The following is an 18,927-nucleotide window of genomic DNA, read 5'->3' as shown; positions in this document are numbered from 1 at the left end:
TCTGGGCTCCCAGTGGAGAACATCCCTCTTCCCACCGCCGTTCCACTGTGGTGCCTTCTGCTCTGCTGTGGGTTTGTTCAGGGTGGGGATTCTGGCCAGGAGCTCCTGTGGAAGGACCATGATCTCCTTGCCCCTCTCAGGGGCTCCCTTGCAGGTAGGACAGAGATCTCTGTTCTGGCCCATTTGTACTGGAGAGTGGGTTTTGCCCCTTCTTTTGGGTTGTCCGGGTCTTCCTTAAGTACAGGTGAGCTTCTCTGGCACTGAAACTTCTCCCCCTAAGGAATAGGGCCAGCTGATTATGGTGCCAAGTCTACCTTTTGTTCTCTGTGCATAGTGCAGGTGGTAGCAGGTTGGCCGGCAAAAGAAGATGGCAGAAAGCATACACCAAGTCAGCTGCATGGGACTGGGCAGAGACCAGGACGGGTAGTAGGTAGGGGCACTCAGGAGCAAGGGCCCAGGACTTGGATCCTGGTATCAGGAGGAGCACAGAGGAAAGGACACTAGCTAGAATTCAACAGGACTGGATTCAGATCCTGCTGTGTCCTGTTGTAGCTGTGGGCTTTGGGACAAAGCATTTATGTCCATACCTCCCTGAGCCTGGGTTTCTTATGTGTAATATGGAGCCAGTAATAGCTTTTTCCTAGGGTATTCTAGGATGACCTGAGATGACGTGCCTGAAGAGTCTAACACAGCACTTTGCTCTTGGTAGTTACCTAAGCTGGTTCCCTTCTTTCTTGTTTGGGTTGAGACCAGGCTGCATGAAGCCATCATATCTTTGAAATGGAGGTGATATCTCCACCACAGGGCTTCTGGGAGGATGCAGTGGGATAACACATGAGACCTACTGTGTGAACTACAGGGCTTTGGACAGAGGTTGGGTTCTTTCTCCCTGTTTCTCTTTTGCTGCTTCCTTTTACCTTTTTTTTTTTTTTTCTTTTTAAGACAGGGTCTCACTAAGTTGCTGAGGCTGGCCTTGAACTTGTGAACCTCCTGCCTCAGGCTCCCAAGTTCCTGGAATTATAGGTGTGTGTCACTGTGCCCAACTTCCTTTTACTTTTGTAATGGATTTATTGAGATACAATTAACTCACCCATTTAAAGGGCAAAACTCAACCTTTTTAGTGTATTTACAGAGTTGTGCAATCATTATCACAGTCAATTTTAGAATATTTTCATCATGCCAAAAAGAAATATGAGAGCCAGGTGGTATGGTGGTGCATGCCTATAATCCTGGCAACATGGGAGGCTGAGGCTAGAGGATTGCAAGTTCAAGGTCAGCCTCAGCAACTTAGTGAGGCTCTGTACAACTTAGCAAGCCCTTATCTCAAAATAAAAAATAAAAGGGGCTAGGGATATGGCTCAGTAGTTAAGCACCCTTGAGTCCAGTCCCTGGCACCAAAAATAACACAAACACAAACAAAACAAAAAGAAATTCTTCCCAACCCACCCAGCCCTAGGTTATGGCTAATCTACTTTCTGTCTTTATGGATCTCCCTATTCTGAAATTTTCATGTAAATGAAATAGTAAAATGTGATATTTTGTAAATGGCTCTATGCACTTAGCACAATGTCTTTGAGGTTCATTGCTATCATAGCATGTGCCAGCATGCATTTCTCTTTAATGCTAAATAATATCCTATTTTATGGATATAGCACATTTTGTTTATTCATTAGTTAGTTGATGGTAATTTTTCTTTTTCCTATTTTTTTTATTATTATGGACAATGCTGATCTGAACACTCCCATAAAAGATTTCATGTGGACAAAGGCTTTCATTTCTCTTGGGTATATAGTTAGGGATGGAATTGTGGGGTTATATAACTCCATATTTAACCTTTTGAAGAACTGGGATTGAAAGTGTCTGCACCATCTTGCATCCCCACAGCAATGAATGAGAGTTTCAATTTCTCTCCATCTCCACCAGCAGTTACTATTATCTGTTGTTTCTATTACACTCATCCTTTTTTTTTTATTAGTTGTTCAAAACATTACATAGCTCTTGACATATCATATTTCATACATTTGATTCAAGTGGGTTATGAACTCCTTGTGAGTGTGAAAACATACCTTACTGTGGTTTTGATTTGCATTTCACTGATGGATGTTGTTGTTAAAGATCTTTTTATGTTTTTATTGGCCATTTCTATTTTTTCTTTGGAGAAATGTCTATTCAGATCCTTTGTCAAGTTTTTCACCTGCTGATTTCTCTCTTAATTATTGAGTTGGAAGAGTACTTCATGTTATAGATACAAGTTCTTTATCAGATTTATGTTTTGCAAATATTGTCTCTTATGAGTTGTATTTTTATATTTTTTGTTGTTTTGGTACTGGGGATTGAACTCAGGAGTGCTTAACCACGGAGCCACATCACCAACCCTTTTTATATTTTATTTTGAAACAAGGTCTCTCTAAGTTGCTTAGAACCACACTAAGTTGCTGAGTCTGCTTTGAACTTGTGATCCTCCTGCCTCAGCCTCCTGGGCCACTGGGATTACAGGTGTGTGCCACTGTGTCCAGCTGTATTTTCACTTTCTTGATGGTGTCCTTTTTAGTGCAGATGTTTTAACTTTGATGAAATACAATTTATCTATTCTTTTTTCTCTTGTTACTTTTGGGGTAACATCTAAGAAGAGATCGCCTGATCCAAGGTCATAAAAATTTACTCCTATGCTATATTTTAAAGGCTTTATTTTTTGATCCATTCTGAAGTAATTTGTATCTGATATGTGGTAGGGGCCCGATTTCATCTTTCTGCATGTGGATATCAACTTATCCTGGCAACATTTATTGAAATGACCTCCTTTCCCCCATTGAAGGTCATCAGTGAGTTGATGGAATTTGAGGGTTTAAGTCTGGACTGTCAATTTTAGGCTATTAAATTGCATGCTAATCCTTATGCCAGTGCCACCCTGTTTTGGTTACTGTAGGTTTTTTAGTAGGTTTTGAAACTAGGAAGCATATATCCTCCAACTTCTTCTTCCAAATTGTTTTGCCTATTCTGGGTCCTTTGAACTTCCTCATGAATTTTAGGATCAGTTTGTCAATTTCTGCAAAAATATCAGGATTGTGGCAGATTTGCATTGGATCAATTTAGGGTGAATTGACATCTTGACAATATCAAGTCTCACTGAACCTGCCTGGACCTCGGTTTCCTCATCCATTCTATGGGGAGATGAATCCCTTCTGAAGTAGATTACATCATCAGAGCTGAAATAAGGGTCAGTGACAGTGTTGTAAAATAAAAGCTTAAGACTCCATCCTGGAGGGAGCCAAAGTAGGAGACAATCTGATTTGTATTGTTCAGCAATTACAATGATGTAAATATACTAATCAAGGTCAATGTCAAGCAAGAAACATGATATCAGTGCACTAGGATTGGGAGTGCACAGTAGCACATCATTAAGCAACCTCTAGAACACAGAGGGCAGTAAAACATAGTCGAAAAATTAGGATGTGAAGACTTTTGAATATTTATTACCTTTGATTTAAATGAAATTTATTTATTTATGGTTATATAATTTAGCTTTTATAAATGGCTGTGTTTGGAAGGATGTGACTCTACTTTGTGTACAACCAGAAATATGAAAATTTGTGCTCTATATATGTATTATGAATTGTAATGCATTCTGTTGTTATATATAATAAATTAAAAATTTTAAAAAATTAAATGGCTATGTTTAATAATCAGCTCACAATATACCTAAACATTTTAACAATCAGCTCTGGTGACCTGTAGCTGGCTAGGAAGGATTTCAGAGTCCAATCTTCTCCTTTTGAATGGCTGGGAGACCAAAGCCCAGACAGAAGGTAGGAACATTCACCCACAATCATGACTTGGGCCAGGAATTTTTACAAAATCTCATTTAATTCTCCCAGCAACTTTAGAAGGGAAGAGGTTGGTGTATTAGCATTTTACAGAGGAAACAACTGAGGCAGAAAAAACAGCAAGATTAAGAGAATAAATACTAGAACTTGGTAGACCAAATTCTGGTTCTGTACCTGTAAGATGTTAGCTGCTGGGCATCTTCCCTCAACCCATTGGGCCTCCACATTCTTCTGTGTGTCATGGGGTTGACACTGCTTACTTTCTGATGCTGTTTACCAGGACCTTCAAGATCTGGTATAGAGTAGGTACCATAAAAGTTAACTCTTTTTTTTTAAGTAGAAATCATTTATTTTATTTTGTATTTGTTCTAATTAGTTATTCATGACAGTAGAATAGTAGAATGCATTTTGACACATCAAACATAAAGATGTATAATTTCTCATTCTTCTGGTTGTACAATGATGTAGAATCACACTGGTCATGTAATCATATACCCACATAGGGTAATAATGTTCAATTCATTCTATTATCCTTCCTATCTTAATACCTCCTCCCCTCCCTTCACTCTTCTCTGTCTAGTCCAAAGTACCTCTATTCTTCCCTAGTCACCCCTGCCCCTATTGTGAATTAGCATCCACATATCAGAGAAAACATTTGGCCTCTGGTATTTTGGGATTGGCTTATTTTGCTTAGCATGATATTCTCCAGCTCCATCCATTTACTGGCTAATGCCATAATTTGATTTCTCTTTAAGGCTGAGTAATATTCCATTGTGTATCTACTCCACATTTTCTTTATCCGTTTATCAGTTGAAGACCACCTGGGTTGGTTCCATAGTTTAGCGGTTGTGAGTTGAGCTACTATAAACATTGATGTGGCTGCATCATTACAGTATGCTGTTTTTAAGCCCTTTGGGTATAAACTGAGGAGTGGGAGGGCTGGGTCAAATGGTGGTTCCATTCCAAGTTTTCTGAGGTATCTTCATACTGCTTTCCATAGTGGTTGCACAAATTTGCAGTCCCACCAGCAATGTATGAGTGTACTTTCCCCCCCATATCCTTGCCAACACTTATTATTGCTTGTATTCTTGATAATTGCCATACTGACTGGAGTGAGATGAAATCTTAGAGTAGTTTTGATTTGCATTTCTCTAATTGCTAGAGATGATGAACATTTTTCATATGTTTGTTTATTGATTATATTTCTTCTCCTGTGAAGTGTCTGTTCAGTTCCTTAGCCCATTTATTGATTGGGTTATTTTGTTTTGTTTTGTTTTGGTGTTAAGTTTTTTGAGTTGTTTATATATCCTAGAGATTAGTGCTCTATCTGAGGTGCATGTGGTAAAGATTTTTTCCCATTCTGTAGGCTCTCTCATCAGGTCATTGATTGTATCCTTTGCTGAGAAGCTTTTTAGTTTGAATCTATCTCATTTATTGATTCTTGATTTTACTTCTTGCACTTTAGGGGTCTTGTTAAGGAAGTCAGGTCCTAAGCCAACATTATGAGGATTTGAGCCTACTTTTTCTTGTATTAGGTGCATGATCTCTCTTCTAGTGTCTGTCTTTGATCATACTTTGAGCTGATTTAGGTGCAGGGTGAAAGGTAGAGGTTTAATTTCATTTTGCTATATATGGATTTCCAGTTTTTCCAACACCATTTTTTGAATAGGCCAACTTTTCTCCAATGTATGTTTTTGGCACCTTTATCTAATATGAGATAACTGTATTTATGTGGGTTTGTCTCTGTGTCTTCTATTTTTGCATCATTGGTCTACATGTCTATTTTGATACCAATACCATGTCATTTTTGTTACTGTTGCTCTGTAGTATCATTTAAGGTCTGGTATTGTGAAGCCTCCTGCTTCATTCTTCCTGCTGAGGATTCTTTTGTCTATTCCTGGGTCTCTTATTTTTCCAAATGAATTTCATGATGCTTTTTCCAGTTTTATGAAGAATTTCATTGGGACTTTAATAGGAATTACATTAAATCTGTATAACAGTTTTGGTAGTATGGCCATTTTGATTGTGTTAATTCTTCCTATCCAAGAGCATAGGAGGTCTTTTCATTTTCTAAGATCTTCTACAATGTCTTTATTTAGTGTTCGGTAGTTTTTATTGTAGAGGTTTTTCATCTCTTTTGTTAGATTGATTCCCAGGTGTTTTTTTTCTAGGCTATTGTGAACAGTGTGGTTTTCCTAATTTCTCTTACAGCAGATTCCTCGCTTATGTATAGAAATGTATTTTATTTATGGTGTTGATTTTACATCCTTCTACTTCACTGAATTTATTTATTAGTTCTAGAAGTTTTCTGGTGCAATTTTTTGGGTATTCTAAATATAGAATCATGTCATCCTCGAACAGTGGTAGTTTGAGTTCTTCTTTTCCTATTCATATCCTTTAAATTTCTTTTGTCTGTCTGATTGCTCTAGCTAGAGTTTCAAGGACTATGTTGAATAGAGGTGGTGAAAGAGGGCATTCCTGTCTTCTTCCAGTTTTTAGGGGGAATGCTTTCAATTTTTCTCTATTTAGAATGATGTTGGCCTTGGGCTTAGCAAAGATAGCTTTTACAGTTTGAGGTATGTTCCTACTATCCCTAGTTTTTCTAGTGTTTTGAACATGAAGAGGTGCTGTATTTTGTCAAATGCTTTTTCTACATCTATTGTGATGATCATATGATTCTTGTCTTTAAGTCTATTAATGTGATATATTATGTTTATTGATTTCTGTATGTTGAACCAACCTTGCATCCCTGGGATGAACCCCACTTGATCATGGTGCACTAGCTTTTTAATATGTTTTTGTATGCAATTTGCCAGGATTTTATTGAGAATTTTTGCATCAATGGTCATCAGGGATATTAGTCTGATTTTCTTTCTTTGATGTTTCTTTGTCTGGTTTTGATTATCAGAGTGATACTAGTCTCATAGAATGAGTTTGGAAGGGTTTTCTATTTCATGGGATAATTTGAGGTGATTGGTGTTAATTCTTCATTGGAGGTCTTGTAGAACTTAGCTGAGAATCCATCTGGTCCTGGGCTTTTCTTGATTGGTAGACTTTTGATGGTATCTTCTATTTCATTGTTTGAAACTGTTCTGTTTAAAGTGTGTTTGTCCTCCTGATCCAGTTTGAGTCTCTAGAAATTTGTCCATGTCTTCAATATTTTCTGTTTCGTTGGAGTAAAATTTTCAAAATAGTTTCTGATTATCTTCTGTATTTCAGTAGTGTCTGAGGCGATATTTCCTTTTTAACATGAATTTTAGTAATTAAGGGTTTATCAACTTTATTTATTTTTTTAAAGAACCAACTTTTTGTTTTGCCATATTTTAAATTTTTCTTTTGTTGCAATTCACTGATCTTAGCTCTGATTTTAATTATTTCATTTCTTCTAGAGCTTTTGGTATTGATTTGTTCTCTTTTCTCTAGAGCTTAGAGATGTAATGTTAGGTCATTTATTTGTTGACTTTCTATTCTTTTAATGAATGAGGTCAATGCAATTAACTGTCCTCTTAGCACTGCCTTCATAGTGTCCCCGAGATTATGATATATGTATTGGTTTTCATATTTACCTCTAAATATTTTTTATTTCATCCCTGATTTATTGTGCTATCCATTCATCATTCAATAGTGTATTATTTAGTCTTTAGGTGTTAGAGTAGCTTCTATTTTTATTTTATCATTGATTTCTAATTTCATGCCATTATGATCTGATAGAATGCAGGGTAATATCTCTATTTTTTTGTATTTGCTGAGAGTTGCTCTGTGGCATAAGATATTGCTGATATTAGAGAAGGATCCCTATGCTGCTGAGAAGAAAGTGTATTCACTGACTGATGGATGTAATATTTTATGTATGTCTGTTAAGTCTAAGTTACTGATTGTATCATTTAGTTCTATAGTTTCTTTGTTTCGTTTTTGTTTGGAAGATCTATCCAGTAGTGACAGAAATGTGTTAAAATCACCCAGTATTAATGTGTTGAGGTCTATGTGATTCTTGAAATTGAGAAGGGTTTGTTTGCTATACATAGATGTTCCATTGCTTGGAGCATAAATATTTACAATTGTTATATCTTGCTGATTTACAATTCCCTTAAGCAGTGTGAAATGTCTTCTTTTTGCCTTCTGATTAACTTTGGCTTGAAGTCCACTCTGTCTGATATGAGGATGGAAACTTGTCTATGACATCTGTGTGAGTGGTATGTTTTTTCTCCTATCCTTTCAGATGCTCAAATCTTGTTTATCATCACAGAGGTTGGGAAGCTTATCCATGGTATTGTGTTGCCAGAGAAAGAAGGTGGACATTGATTTGCCCAAGGTAGCTAAGGAAGGAAGAGAGATGTGACTCAAATATGGTTTAATTGACAAGTCTGGGCTCAGGGGTTTGGACAGTAAAAGAAGAATCAGAATGAAGATTCCAATTCTTGACATGTCTATCAAACTGCTCATATCTCTAAAAGGCCTGAAAAGAAAATAGGTCACTACCTCTCCTCCTAGAGGTTGCTTCCTCTTGCTCTGTACCCAAGGGACTCTTCCTCGTAAGGTTCTTGTTGACAACATTCATGGAATTCCATCTTGGCATCCCCCCTTGGGGACAGGGATGGCCCTTACCCAGTTCTCCCAGAGGAGCCAGCTGAGGAGGCTGGACCATAAAACCTCAACAGCTTGTCCCACCAGGAAGTGCCTGAGATGATTGAGCTTCATCTGTACCCCAGAACCGGTCCAGGAAAGGTTTTCAGGAGCCAGAGTTGGCCTGGCTAGGTACAGAGATCTGCACCATGGAGAGAAGGTGTGCGGCCCCAGACCTCTCAGAAACCTGGGGATTTTCTGAAGACTCAGCTGCCTGGAATCTTGGCTCCCTGGACTTAGTTGCCCAGGGGCCTTCCTGCTTAGTGTCTTCCTCTTCAAAGCCAGAGGCAGCACCTCAGTGATACATTTCTGTGGATTAATGAGGGGTGAGATGGTCTCTGGGCTTGGGGTTGTGGGTGGAATCCCAGGCACCTGTGGGGCTGGAGGTCAGAAGCAGCTGGGCCACCCACCCATCCCTCTCTGTGCCTCCACGAGCTCTCCTCTAACCCCTGCCCCATTGCACTGTGTTCTTTCCTCACCGCCTGACACCTGAATCCCCTTTTATTCATTTCTCTTTCCTAGTTCCTCCTTTCTTCATTTAATACATTTTTACTGATAGTTTCTCTGTGTCAAGCCGTGTTTAGATATTAGAAACAGGGAAATGAGTCACACAATGTCCTGAGCTCAAGGATTTTGGAGTAAGACTGAGAGACTTAGCCATGCCAGGACCGTGATGGCCCATTCATTCCCTCTGCCTTTCAATACAACATCATGGATTCCCATGGTCAAGTACGGGGGCAGCTGGAGGAAACTTGATTATGAGAAATAATTCATGCCTTCCACTTCAGCCCTTTGTCCTAGAACATTTCTGGTCCTGTCTTGTATGGTGACCTTACCTTCCTCTTCTGAATTCCACAAGGCCATAATTCTATGGTACCCCATGACAAACCTTAATAAGCTCAAATTGAAGTGCAGATGGGGGATATTCGCATTCTTCACCTCTCCCATCTACCAGCCTGTTTGCTGGAAGTACGTAAAGGAATTAAGAGTAGCTTTGAAGTCAGATGGATTTCATTCAAAGTCTACCAAACCAGCTTGTAATATGGAGCAAACCACTTGTTCTCTCTATGCCTTAGTTTTCTCACCTATAAAATGCAGGTAAAATACTTCTCTCAATGAGTTGTTGTGAGGTTGAGCTAAAATTAGTGTAAAATGCCGGGCACAAGTAAATTGCTCTTGAACTTTAGCTGTCATTATTATTGAAAAGGAGATTGTGACTCCACCCCCATATCCATCTTTATTACAGCTATTCCATCTCAGTTATCTGGCAATTCAGTTAAGAGGAAGGGAAAAAAGTTTTACCAAGTGGATAAGTCTCAAAATTGATATCAGAACCCTCTAGGATTCTTGTGGGTAGGCAAGAAATTGAGGCTGTATCTAGTCTAGGTTGGGAGTAGGAGGAGGACAGGTCAGGGAAGGCTTCCTGGATGTGGGAACAGGATCGGACATGCCACAGAGTGTTTGTGGGTGATAGGGCTATAGGTGGTGAACCTCCTGCATGCTGAGGATGTCTTCAGGGGTCTGAAGGTGGGAGAGGAATACAGATATGCAGGATACCAGGAGGACTTGCCTGGAGATTTGTGACTGTGTCGAAGGAGATGATATGGGAGGAGATAGTCAGGTGCTGCAGCTGAAGAAGTCTTCAGACAGTGGTTATTTAGGATTTTTTTTTCCTGCACTGGGGATTGAACTCAGGGCCTCTACCACTAAACTACATCCCCAGGCCCATTTTTTTTTAATTTAAATTTTGAGTCAGGGTCTTCCTAAATTGCCCAGGTGGCCATAAACTTGTGATCCTCCTGCCTCAGCCTCCTGAGCCTCTGGAATGACAGGTGTGCACCACTGCACCAGGCACCTGAGGCATTTCACTGCAGCCATTCTGGTGCGTGTGTAATGGAGTCACACCGTGTCTTCGTCTGTAATTCTCGGCTGAGTCTTTTTGAACCTTTGCTCTTAATTAAAGGTTATTTTGATAGCCTCACTTCAGAACTATCTTTTAAAATCTCTTGCTCATTATTCCATTGGGTGGTGTGTTTTCTTGTTGAATAGTAGGAGTTCTTCACACTGAACATCTTTAGATGTATGCTTCCCTTTAATACAACCTGGTTTCTTACTTTTCTTTCTATGGCTAGAAGATTTTTCTGTTCTGTTTAAGAAATCTTTGCTTATGCCAAGAGGATAAAGATATTTTCCTGTGTTTGATTCTAAAAATTTGCATTATCTCTTAAGCCTATAGTGTGTCTTGAATTGACTTTTGTGTGTCGTGTGAGTAGGATAAACAGACTCTTTTTACCTGTATGAATCTCTACATGGTCCAGCAACATTTATGGAAAAGACCATCTTTGTCCTCACTGCATTGTAGGCTCCACCTTGTCATATCAGGTGAGTGCATGCGCCCGGGTCTGTTGGGGAGTTTGTTTTGCTGCACTGATCTATTTATTTATTCTTGTACCCACTTTGTGTTTGCTTAATTATTATAGCTTTCTAGTAACTCTTGATATCTAGTAACCCCTTCAACTTTGCCTTTTTCTTCCTCTCCTTCTTCTCCTCCTTCTTCTCCTCCTCCTTCTTCTTCTTCCTCCTCCTCCTCCTCCTCCTCCTCCTCCTCCTCCTCTTCTTCTTCTTCTTCTTCTTCTTCTTCTTCTTCTTCTTCTTCTTCTTCTTCTTCTAGATTCTTCAAACTTTTTAGATGAATTTTATGACCAGGGTATCAATTTCTGCAAAAACCCCAAACAATAGGTCTAGGATTTTGACTGGAATGACAGTGAATCTGTGAGTCACCTTGCATCCTCGCGTTCAAGCCCTGCACACAGCATATCCCTCCATTTACTTAGGTCTTCAATCATTTCTCTAAATAGTGTTCTTCTACATATAGATTATTTTTCTACTAGATTTATTTCTATTATTTTATTTAAAAATATTACCATACATTATTATTGTTTGTGTGCACTTGTGCATTAGTTTGAATTCTTTTGGATTTTGTTACCTACCCAATCATGTAGCCTGCTGATATTGACAGCTTTATTTCTTTCTTTCCAATCACTTGACCTTTTATTTCTTTGGATTGACTTATTTCACTGGCTAAGACCACCAGGACAATGGCAGAGAGCTGGTAACAGGAAACGTGGTTTCACTCAGGGAGTAATTTGTCAATATTTTGCCATTAGAAATGACATTGCTGTAGGTTTTTTTTTTTTCCTTCTTCTTTTATTGGAGATAACTGTTATCACCTTAAGAAGTGTTTCTAGTTGGTTAAGAGGTTTGTTTCTGATCACAAGTGATTGTTGAATTTTCTCAGTTGCTTTTTCTGCCTATCTATTGAGATATTATAATTTTCTCCTTTTTATATTTATATGGTGAATTATATTATTTGATTATTGAGTGCTAAACCAACTTTAAAGTCATGTAAGAAACCCAATTTTATTGTGATGTATCCTTTTTATATATTGCAGAAATTACCTTGCTAATACTTTGTTTAGTAGCCCTGAACAATGCTCGTGAGAGAGATTGGTCTGTAAGTTTTCTTTCTTGTAATGTCCTTGTTATTTTCTGATATCAAGCTTGTGCTTGTCTCATAGAATGAGCTATTTTCACTTTTTTAAATGTTTTTTGGGGGGGCGCTGGGGATGTGGCTCAAGCGGTAGCATGTTCACCTGGCATGCGTGTGGCCTGGGTTCGATCCTCAGCACCACATACAAACAAAGATATTGTGTCTGCCAAAAACTCAAAAAAAATAAATATTAAAAAATCTCTCTCTCTCTCTCTCTCGCTCTCTCTCTTTAAAAAAAATGTTTTTTTGGGGGAAAGTTTGCTGTGAGTAGCATTTTTTTCTTCTCTTAAATATTGGACAAATTCACCATTTAAACTACCTGGGAATTTTGTTTTTTAAAAAAGTTTTATTTATTTTTCCATATTTTTATTAGTGCATGATAACTATATAGAATAGTGGAATTCACTGTTACACATTCACAAAAATAACAATACAATCCGGTCAACATTGTTCCCCAGTATCTTCCCTTTTCTTTCCCTCCTCCCTTGACCTGGTTCTTGTCTAGAAAAATTTTAAATTAAATTATAGAGTCAATTTTTTCAAAGACATTGGACTTTTCTGACTTTTATTCTTTTGTTTCGGTTCTGATAATTTGTGTTTTTAAAAGACATTTGTCTACTTTATTTAACTTGTCAAACTTACAGACAGAAAAATGTTTAGTAATGATTTGAATGATCTTTAAATGACTCTGTAGGAATGTTTCCTGTTTCATTCTTGGTGTTGGAAATGTGTGTTTTATTTCTTTTTCTTCATGATTCTTGCTAAAGACTTATTAACTTATTAATTGTTTCAAAGAGTCAATTTTGGGTTTTGCTGAGTGTTCTCTACTGCAAATTTGCTATTTCATTTTCTGCTTTAATCTTCATTATTTCCTTTATTAATTTCTTTTTGGACTTGATTTAAAGTTCTACTTTCTGGCTTTTTGAGGTGGATTAATTTGCAGCCTTTCTTCTATTGTAACATCTGCACTTAGGGCTATGAATTTCTCCCTAAGCACCAAATAATGTATTATTTTCATCATAATTTAGTTCAATGTATACTAATTTCATATTTATCTTTCTTTGCCCCAGACATTATTTAGAAGTATATTGCTAATTAAAGGAATTAGGTACATACATATTATATTTATTTTAATAGTGATTTCTAGCTAATTTCATTGCCTTCAGAGAATACGCGCCAAGGGATTTCCATGCTTTGTATTTTTTAGAGTTTATGTTTATGATGCATATGGTCAAATTTGGCAAATGTTCCATGAAGTTAACATTTCTTTTAGTTGATATTCTCATGGTATATTTTCTTTCCCTCTGTCCTCCTAGTGTGTTTGTGTCCTTATATGACAGGATGGTTCCTCCTAGTGTGCATGAGGCCCTGAGCTTGTTCCCCAGCACTGGGAAGAAAAAAAAGTGGTTCTTGTAAGCAATATGTAGGTTATTTTTTTTAACTTACTCTAAACATATGTCTTAATTAAAATACTTAGTCAATTTGCATTTAAATTAATTACATACTTTTTTGGTACCAAAAAATTGAACCCAGGGGTGCTTAACCACTGAGCCATATTCCCAGCCCTTCTGCAACCTGTATACTCAGAAAAATGAGAAATTATATCCCATCTGATTCAAATGTATGATATGTCAAGATCATTGTACTGTCATGTGTAACTAAGTAAAAATTTAAAAAGTGTTTTTTAGTTGTAGTTGGACACAATACCTATATTTTATTTGTTTGTTTGTTTGTTTATTTGTTTATTTATTTATTTTGCTACCAGGGATTGAACTCAGGGGCACTCAAGCACTGAGTCACATCCCCATCCCTATTTTGTGTTTTATTTAGAGACAGAGTCTTACTGAGTGGCTGAGTGCCTCACCATTGCTGAGCCTGGCTTTGGAGATCCTCCTGCTTCAGCTTCCATATTATTTATTTATTTTTATGTGGTGCTGAGGATCGAATCCAGTGCCTAATCCATACCTGGCAAGCACTCTATCACTGAGCTACAACCCCAACCCCCTTTTGTTTGTTTATTTTGAGACAGGGTCCAGCTAAATTGTTCAGAGCCTCACTAAATTGCTGAGGCTAACCTTGTACTTGCAATCCTCCTGCCTTAGCCTCCAGAGTGGTTGGGATTACAGACATGTGCCACCATGCCTGGCCTTACATACTTTCTTAAGTCATATTTAACAGTGCTCTATTTTCTATTTAAATGTTTTACCTCTCTATCTCAAGTTACTATTGTTTTGGATTAAAGACTTTCTTTTTTTTTTTTTTTGGTGGTGCTAGGGATTGAACCCAGGGCCTTGTGAACGCTAGGCAAGCACTCTACCAACTGAGCTATATCCAGCCCCTAAAGACATTTTTATCAGTCCATTTTTTAAAACTATAGCTTATTAGTGAGATACCCATTATTTATTCTTTAATGATTTCTCTACATATCAAAACATGAATCTTTGACTTTTCAAAGTCTACAAACATGATTAGTTTTACCACTTTTCCAATTATGCTAATATTTAGACCACTCTAACTCCATTACTCGCCAACGTTCTTGTATTGTTGTCATCATGACCTTTAATTTTTCTGTTTTAAGTCTCATAAGACCTCATGATTGTGTTATGTTCATTAATAACTTATATTTATCCATTGATTTGCTCTTTCCTTGAGGTTCTCTTCATTCCTTGCATTTTTGTTTCTTCACTTTCTTTCAGCCTAAATAACTCCCTTTAACTGATCTAAGTTTTTGTCTGAAAAAGTTTTTATTTTACATTTAGAATATTTTTAACTTTAAAATACTTTTCATTTCAAAATAATTTTGAACTTATAAAAAAGTTGAAAGAACAACACAAAGAAATCCTGTGTGCTCCCTGCTTGCATTTATTAATTTTAAACATTTGATCACATACGCTTCATGTTTCTTTCTCTGTATATAAATATATTGTTGTAGTTATAATTTTAGAATCATTTAAAAGTAATATGTAAATATCATGTTCCTTTACTCCTTAGGACTTCAGCAACTATTTCCCAAGAATAAGGATATTCTCTTATATAGGAGTTATCACACCTGGGAAATTTATCCTTTAAATGATACTTTAATATCATCTAATGTAAATCCAAGGGATTTCCCAGCCTTATCAATTGTCATAATAATGTAATTTATAGCAGTCCTCCTCCTCAGGATTATACATTTCATTATTTTCTTCATTCTCTTTGCATCTATTATAGATTATCAGCATTTACATATTACTTTTAAATGATTTCTTTGTTATTTCTTTTTAAGTTACAAAAAGAAAATTATTTTTTTTTCTCCAAATGCTATTTTTCACTACTGATATTTTTCAGTATATCTCTGGTACCAAAAAAAAAGCAATTTTTATATTGGAATGTTCCTCAATCTGGGTTTTTTGATGTTTCTTCATGATTAGATTCAGATTTAATAATAATGTATAGGTGGTTGATTTTTAGGATTTTACATCTGGAGATGTCTATTGTGTCTACATGCTCTTCATTGGTGATTGAGACGTTATCCAGTTTCCCAACTGTGTAGCTAATTTTTTTTTTTTTTGTAACTAATAAATACTTCGTAGACAGGTAACTTGCAACTATATAAATATTCTGTTCCTTATTAAATGTGTTTCCTGTAGATTCAGCATCTTTGTTGGTCAGTAGAGACAGAACACACCAGTAATTTGAACCATGAAAATACAGTATAACAAATTGTCAACTAGTGAAAGCTGGATACTGAAAGGGATAAAAGAGAACCCTGAGAATGCAGAACTAGGAAGTGGGAAAAAATTTTTAAATAAATGAAAACAGCTGTCATCTCTAGGCTGAAGGAGAGTACATATTGAAGGAAATAAAGATCTAGAAGGGATTACTTTGTTTCACTTAGCATAATAGTCTCCATATGCATCCATACTGGCAAATGCCATAATTACATTCTTCTTTATAGTTGAGTAATATTGCATTGAGAATATATACCACAGTCCCCAAAAACCAAAAGCTAAATGATATGTGGATCCTAACACCCAGTAAGTGGTGGGGCGGGGTGGAAAGAATAGAAGTTCATTGGATTAGACAAAGGGTAATGAAGGGAAGGGAGGGAGAAAGGGGATAGGAAAGACAGTGGAATGAATCGGACATAACTTTCCAGTGTCCACATATGAACACACGCCAGTGTAACTCCACATCACGTTCAACCACAAGAATGAGAGGTTATATGTCAAAGTTCACTCTACAGTCATGTATATTGAAAAAGAACAAATTTTTTAAAAAATTAGGAGGTACCTCTCTACTTTCCCTTGCTCCTGACCAAAAAAGTGATGGGGACTAGGGAGAAAAACCAAGAAGATTCAGATTGGTGTGACTCGCTCACAGGAATACATGACCTTCCAGTGGACACAGGCAGAGTTTGCAGAGCAGGAGCCCCGGGGTGGGGACAATGGTGCTGGGTGAGTCAGGGCTGGTTTGGAGACATGGCTGCCAGGTGGGACAACAGAGCACGGCCAGGAAAGCCGCTGCTGGAGTGGCCAAGCTGCAGCCACTGGGTGGGGCGAGTGTGGCCCTAGAGCCTGCCTGGAGTCGGTCCATGAGGTCAGGTGAGGAGAGCACTGCTGGCCCTTCCACATGCCACTCCTCTGGCTCTCAAGCTGAATAAGGAAGGCCGACCCCAGCCAGCAGCAGACGGACCTTCCTGCTGCTCTTGCGGCCAGTGCCCTCCAGCGCCCACTATTCTGGAGCTCACACTGTGCCAGCTGGCCAAGGAGCATGTTTCCAGGGTGTGAGGAGGAGGGGCCTGCTTCCTCACACCCTGACAGTGTTCTCCAAGGCACAGCAGAACTTCCTCTCTAAGGAGTCTGGGAGCTGGGGCTGACCTGGTGCCAACTGGTTTGTTAGACATGAGTGACCAACTGTGTACTGAGGGGTGGGGAAGGAAGTGGAAGATTGCATACGAGCATTTTGTGTGTTATTCAGTGTTTTAAGTCTTTAGTTGCTTCATACACATTGTCTGTACTCCTGATAAAATCCATGAGAGATGTTTATTAGCCACATCTTATAGATGAAGAGACTGAGGCTCTGAGAGGTTAAGTAACTTGTCCAAGATTACTCAGAAACAGCATCGCAGGCAGGATTAAAATCTTCGCTGTCTGCTTTTATAGGTGGCATTCTTGTGAGCTACCATACTTTAGATGACATGTCGATGAATGTGATTTTCTTATAGGCCCCACCATGGGGATGCTTCCAGAGAAAAACCAAAGCTGGGTTTCTGAATTTGTGCTGCTTGGCTTCTCCAGTGACCCCATGTCCAACAGGGTCCTTTTCTTTGTCTTCCTTCTCCTCTACCTGAGCTCAGTGCTGGGCAATGGGCTCATCGTTGCCCTCATCTGCCTGGACACACATCTCCACACTCCCATGTACCTCTTCCTCTGTGTCCTCTCGGTGCTGGATACGAGCTACATCACCACCACCGTGCCCCAGATGTTGGTGCATCTTCTGGCTCACTCTCGGACCATCTCCTTTGCTGGCTGTTGGCTGCAGATGTATGTGTTTTGTGCTCTGGGACTGACAGAGTGCATCTTCTTTGTAGTCATGGCTTATGACCGCTGTGTGGCCATTTGCTATCCTCTGTGTTATACCATCATTCTCAACTGGAGACTGTGCACACAGTTGGCAGCTGGGACATGGGCCTGTGGTTTCCTCTTCTCTCTGGTCCATACCTTCCTCACTATGAGGCTGCCATACTGTGGGCCTAATAGGATCAACCACTACTTCTGTGAAGGGCCCTCCGTGCGGAACTTGGCTTGCACAGACACCCAGCTGATTGACATGGTGGACCTGATCATCAGTGTCTTTGTGGTTGTCACCCCACTCTCCCTCATTCTGGCCTCCTACATTCGTATCACCCTGGCCATTCTCAAGATCAAGTCCACCCAGGGCCGCTGCAAGGCTTTTTCCACCTGTGCCTCCCACCTGACTGTGGTCACACTTTTCTATGCTCCAGTGACTTACATCTACACGAGGCCCAACTCCAGCTACTCTCCAGAGCAAGACAAGCAAATCTCCCTCCTCTACAATGTCTTCACAGCCCTGCTCAACCCCATGGTCTACAGTCTGAGAAATAAGGACATTAAGAGGGCTTTTCTTAAGGTAATGGGACGTGGTAGGGTGGCCTGGTGACCCAGGAGAAGAATGGGATAGAATGTCCAATGCTGAAGAAAGAGAGAGCATCTATAATATCTGCAACCCACTTTGTGCATTTGAATAAGTATAGAACTTGGTTAGTGGAACAAATGTTCATGAAACCAACGTGGATGTCTTGATTAATTTCCTACTTTGTGATGCAATAACAAACAGCTCAATAATCTCTGGTTTACAACAGCAAACAATCATTTCTTGCTCATGTTCCATGTTAGTTGTAGGCTGGCTGCAGCTCTCTAAAGTCTCAGATCACCTTATAAGGAAGAGCCCTTATTGTGGAACATGGTATTCCAAGACAGAGGGGAAGACATAATGGACAAAGCATATGATGACTGTTAAAGCTTCTCGGAAATGACTGCACACATCCCAAGCAAGTCACGTGATCAAGGCGATGCCAAAGGGGTGGGAAGTGTTTTCCCTACAGAGAAGTAACAAAGTTACATGGCAATGGGCAGACATGCTTAGTTCCAGAACTTTGAAGACCCAAGGAAAGATATGGAGAGATTTATAGTCATGAAATTTTATTTCTGCAACCCAAGAAGATGCCACAATGGCTGGTGAGAACTGATGATCTCAGGGGAATGAGGTTCTCTTGGCGGCTGATAGACACAAAGGGCCAGGTTCCCCACCATTCCACAGTCATCCAACACTGTGGACCTCAGCACCTGATAAGTTCTTCAGGGCTTGGAGTCCGGGAGAGAGGGAGGATGCTGAAGACTGAACTGTCTCCCCCCTAAATTCATATGA

General features: G+C 38.9%; 1 protein-coding gene across 1 annotated transcript; it reads left to right on the top strand.

Annotated features, from left to right (window-relative positions):
* Positions 1–17,211: 17,211 nt before the first annotated feature.
* LOC139707447 (olfactory receptor 2A12-like) lies at positions 17,212–18,159 on the top strand. The gene has a single exon (XM_071618723.1). It carries the CDS (start codon positions 17,212–17,214, stop codon positions 18,157–18,159), a length of 948 nt encoding a protein of 315 aa, XP_071474824.1.
* The last annotated feature ends 768 nt before the right edge of the window (positions 18,160–18,927 follow it).

This window comes from Marmota flaviventris, chromosome 10, assembly GCF_047511675.1.
Source record: "Marmota flaviventris isolate mMarFla1 chromosome 10, mMarFla1.hap1, whole genome shotgun sequence".
Taxonomy (NCBI): domain Eukaryota; kingdom Metazoa; phylum Chordata; class Mammalia; order Rodentia; family Sciuridae; genus Marmota; species Marmota flaviventris.
The sequence above is the reverse complement of the archived record's forward strand: the minus strand, read 5'-3'. Positions and strand labels throughout refer to the sequence as shown.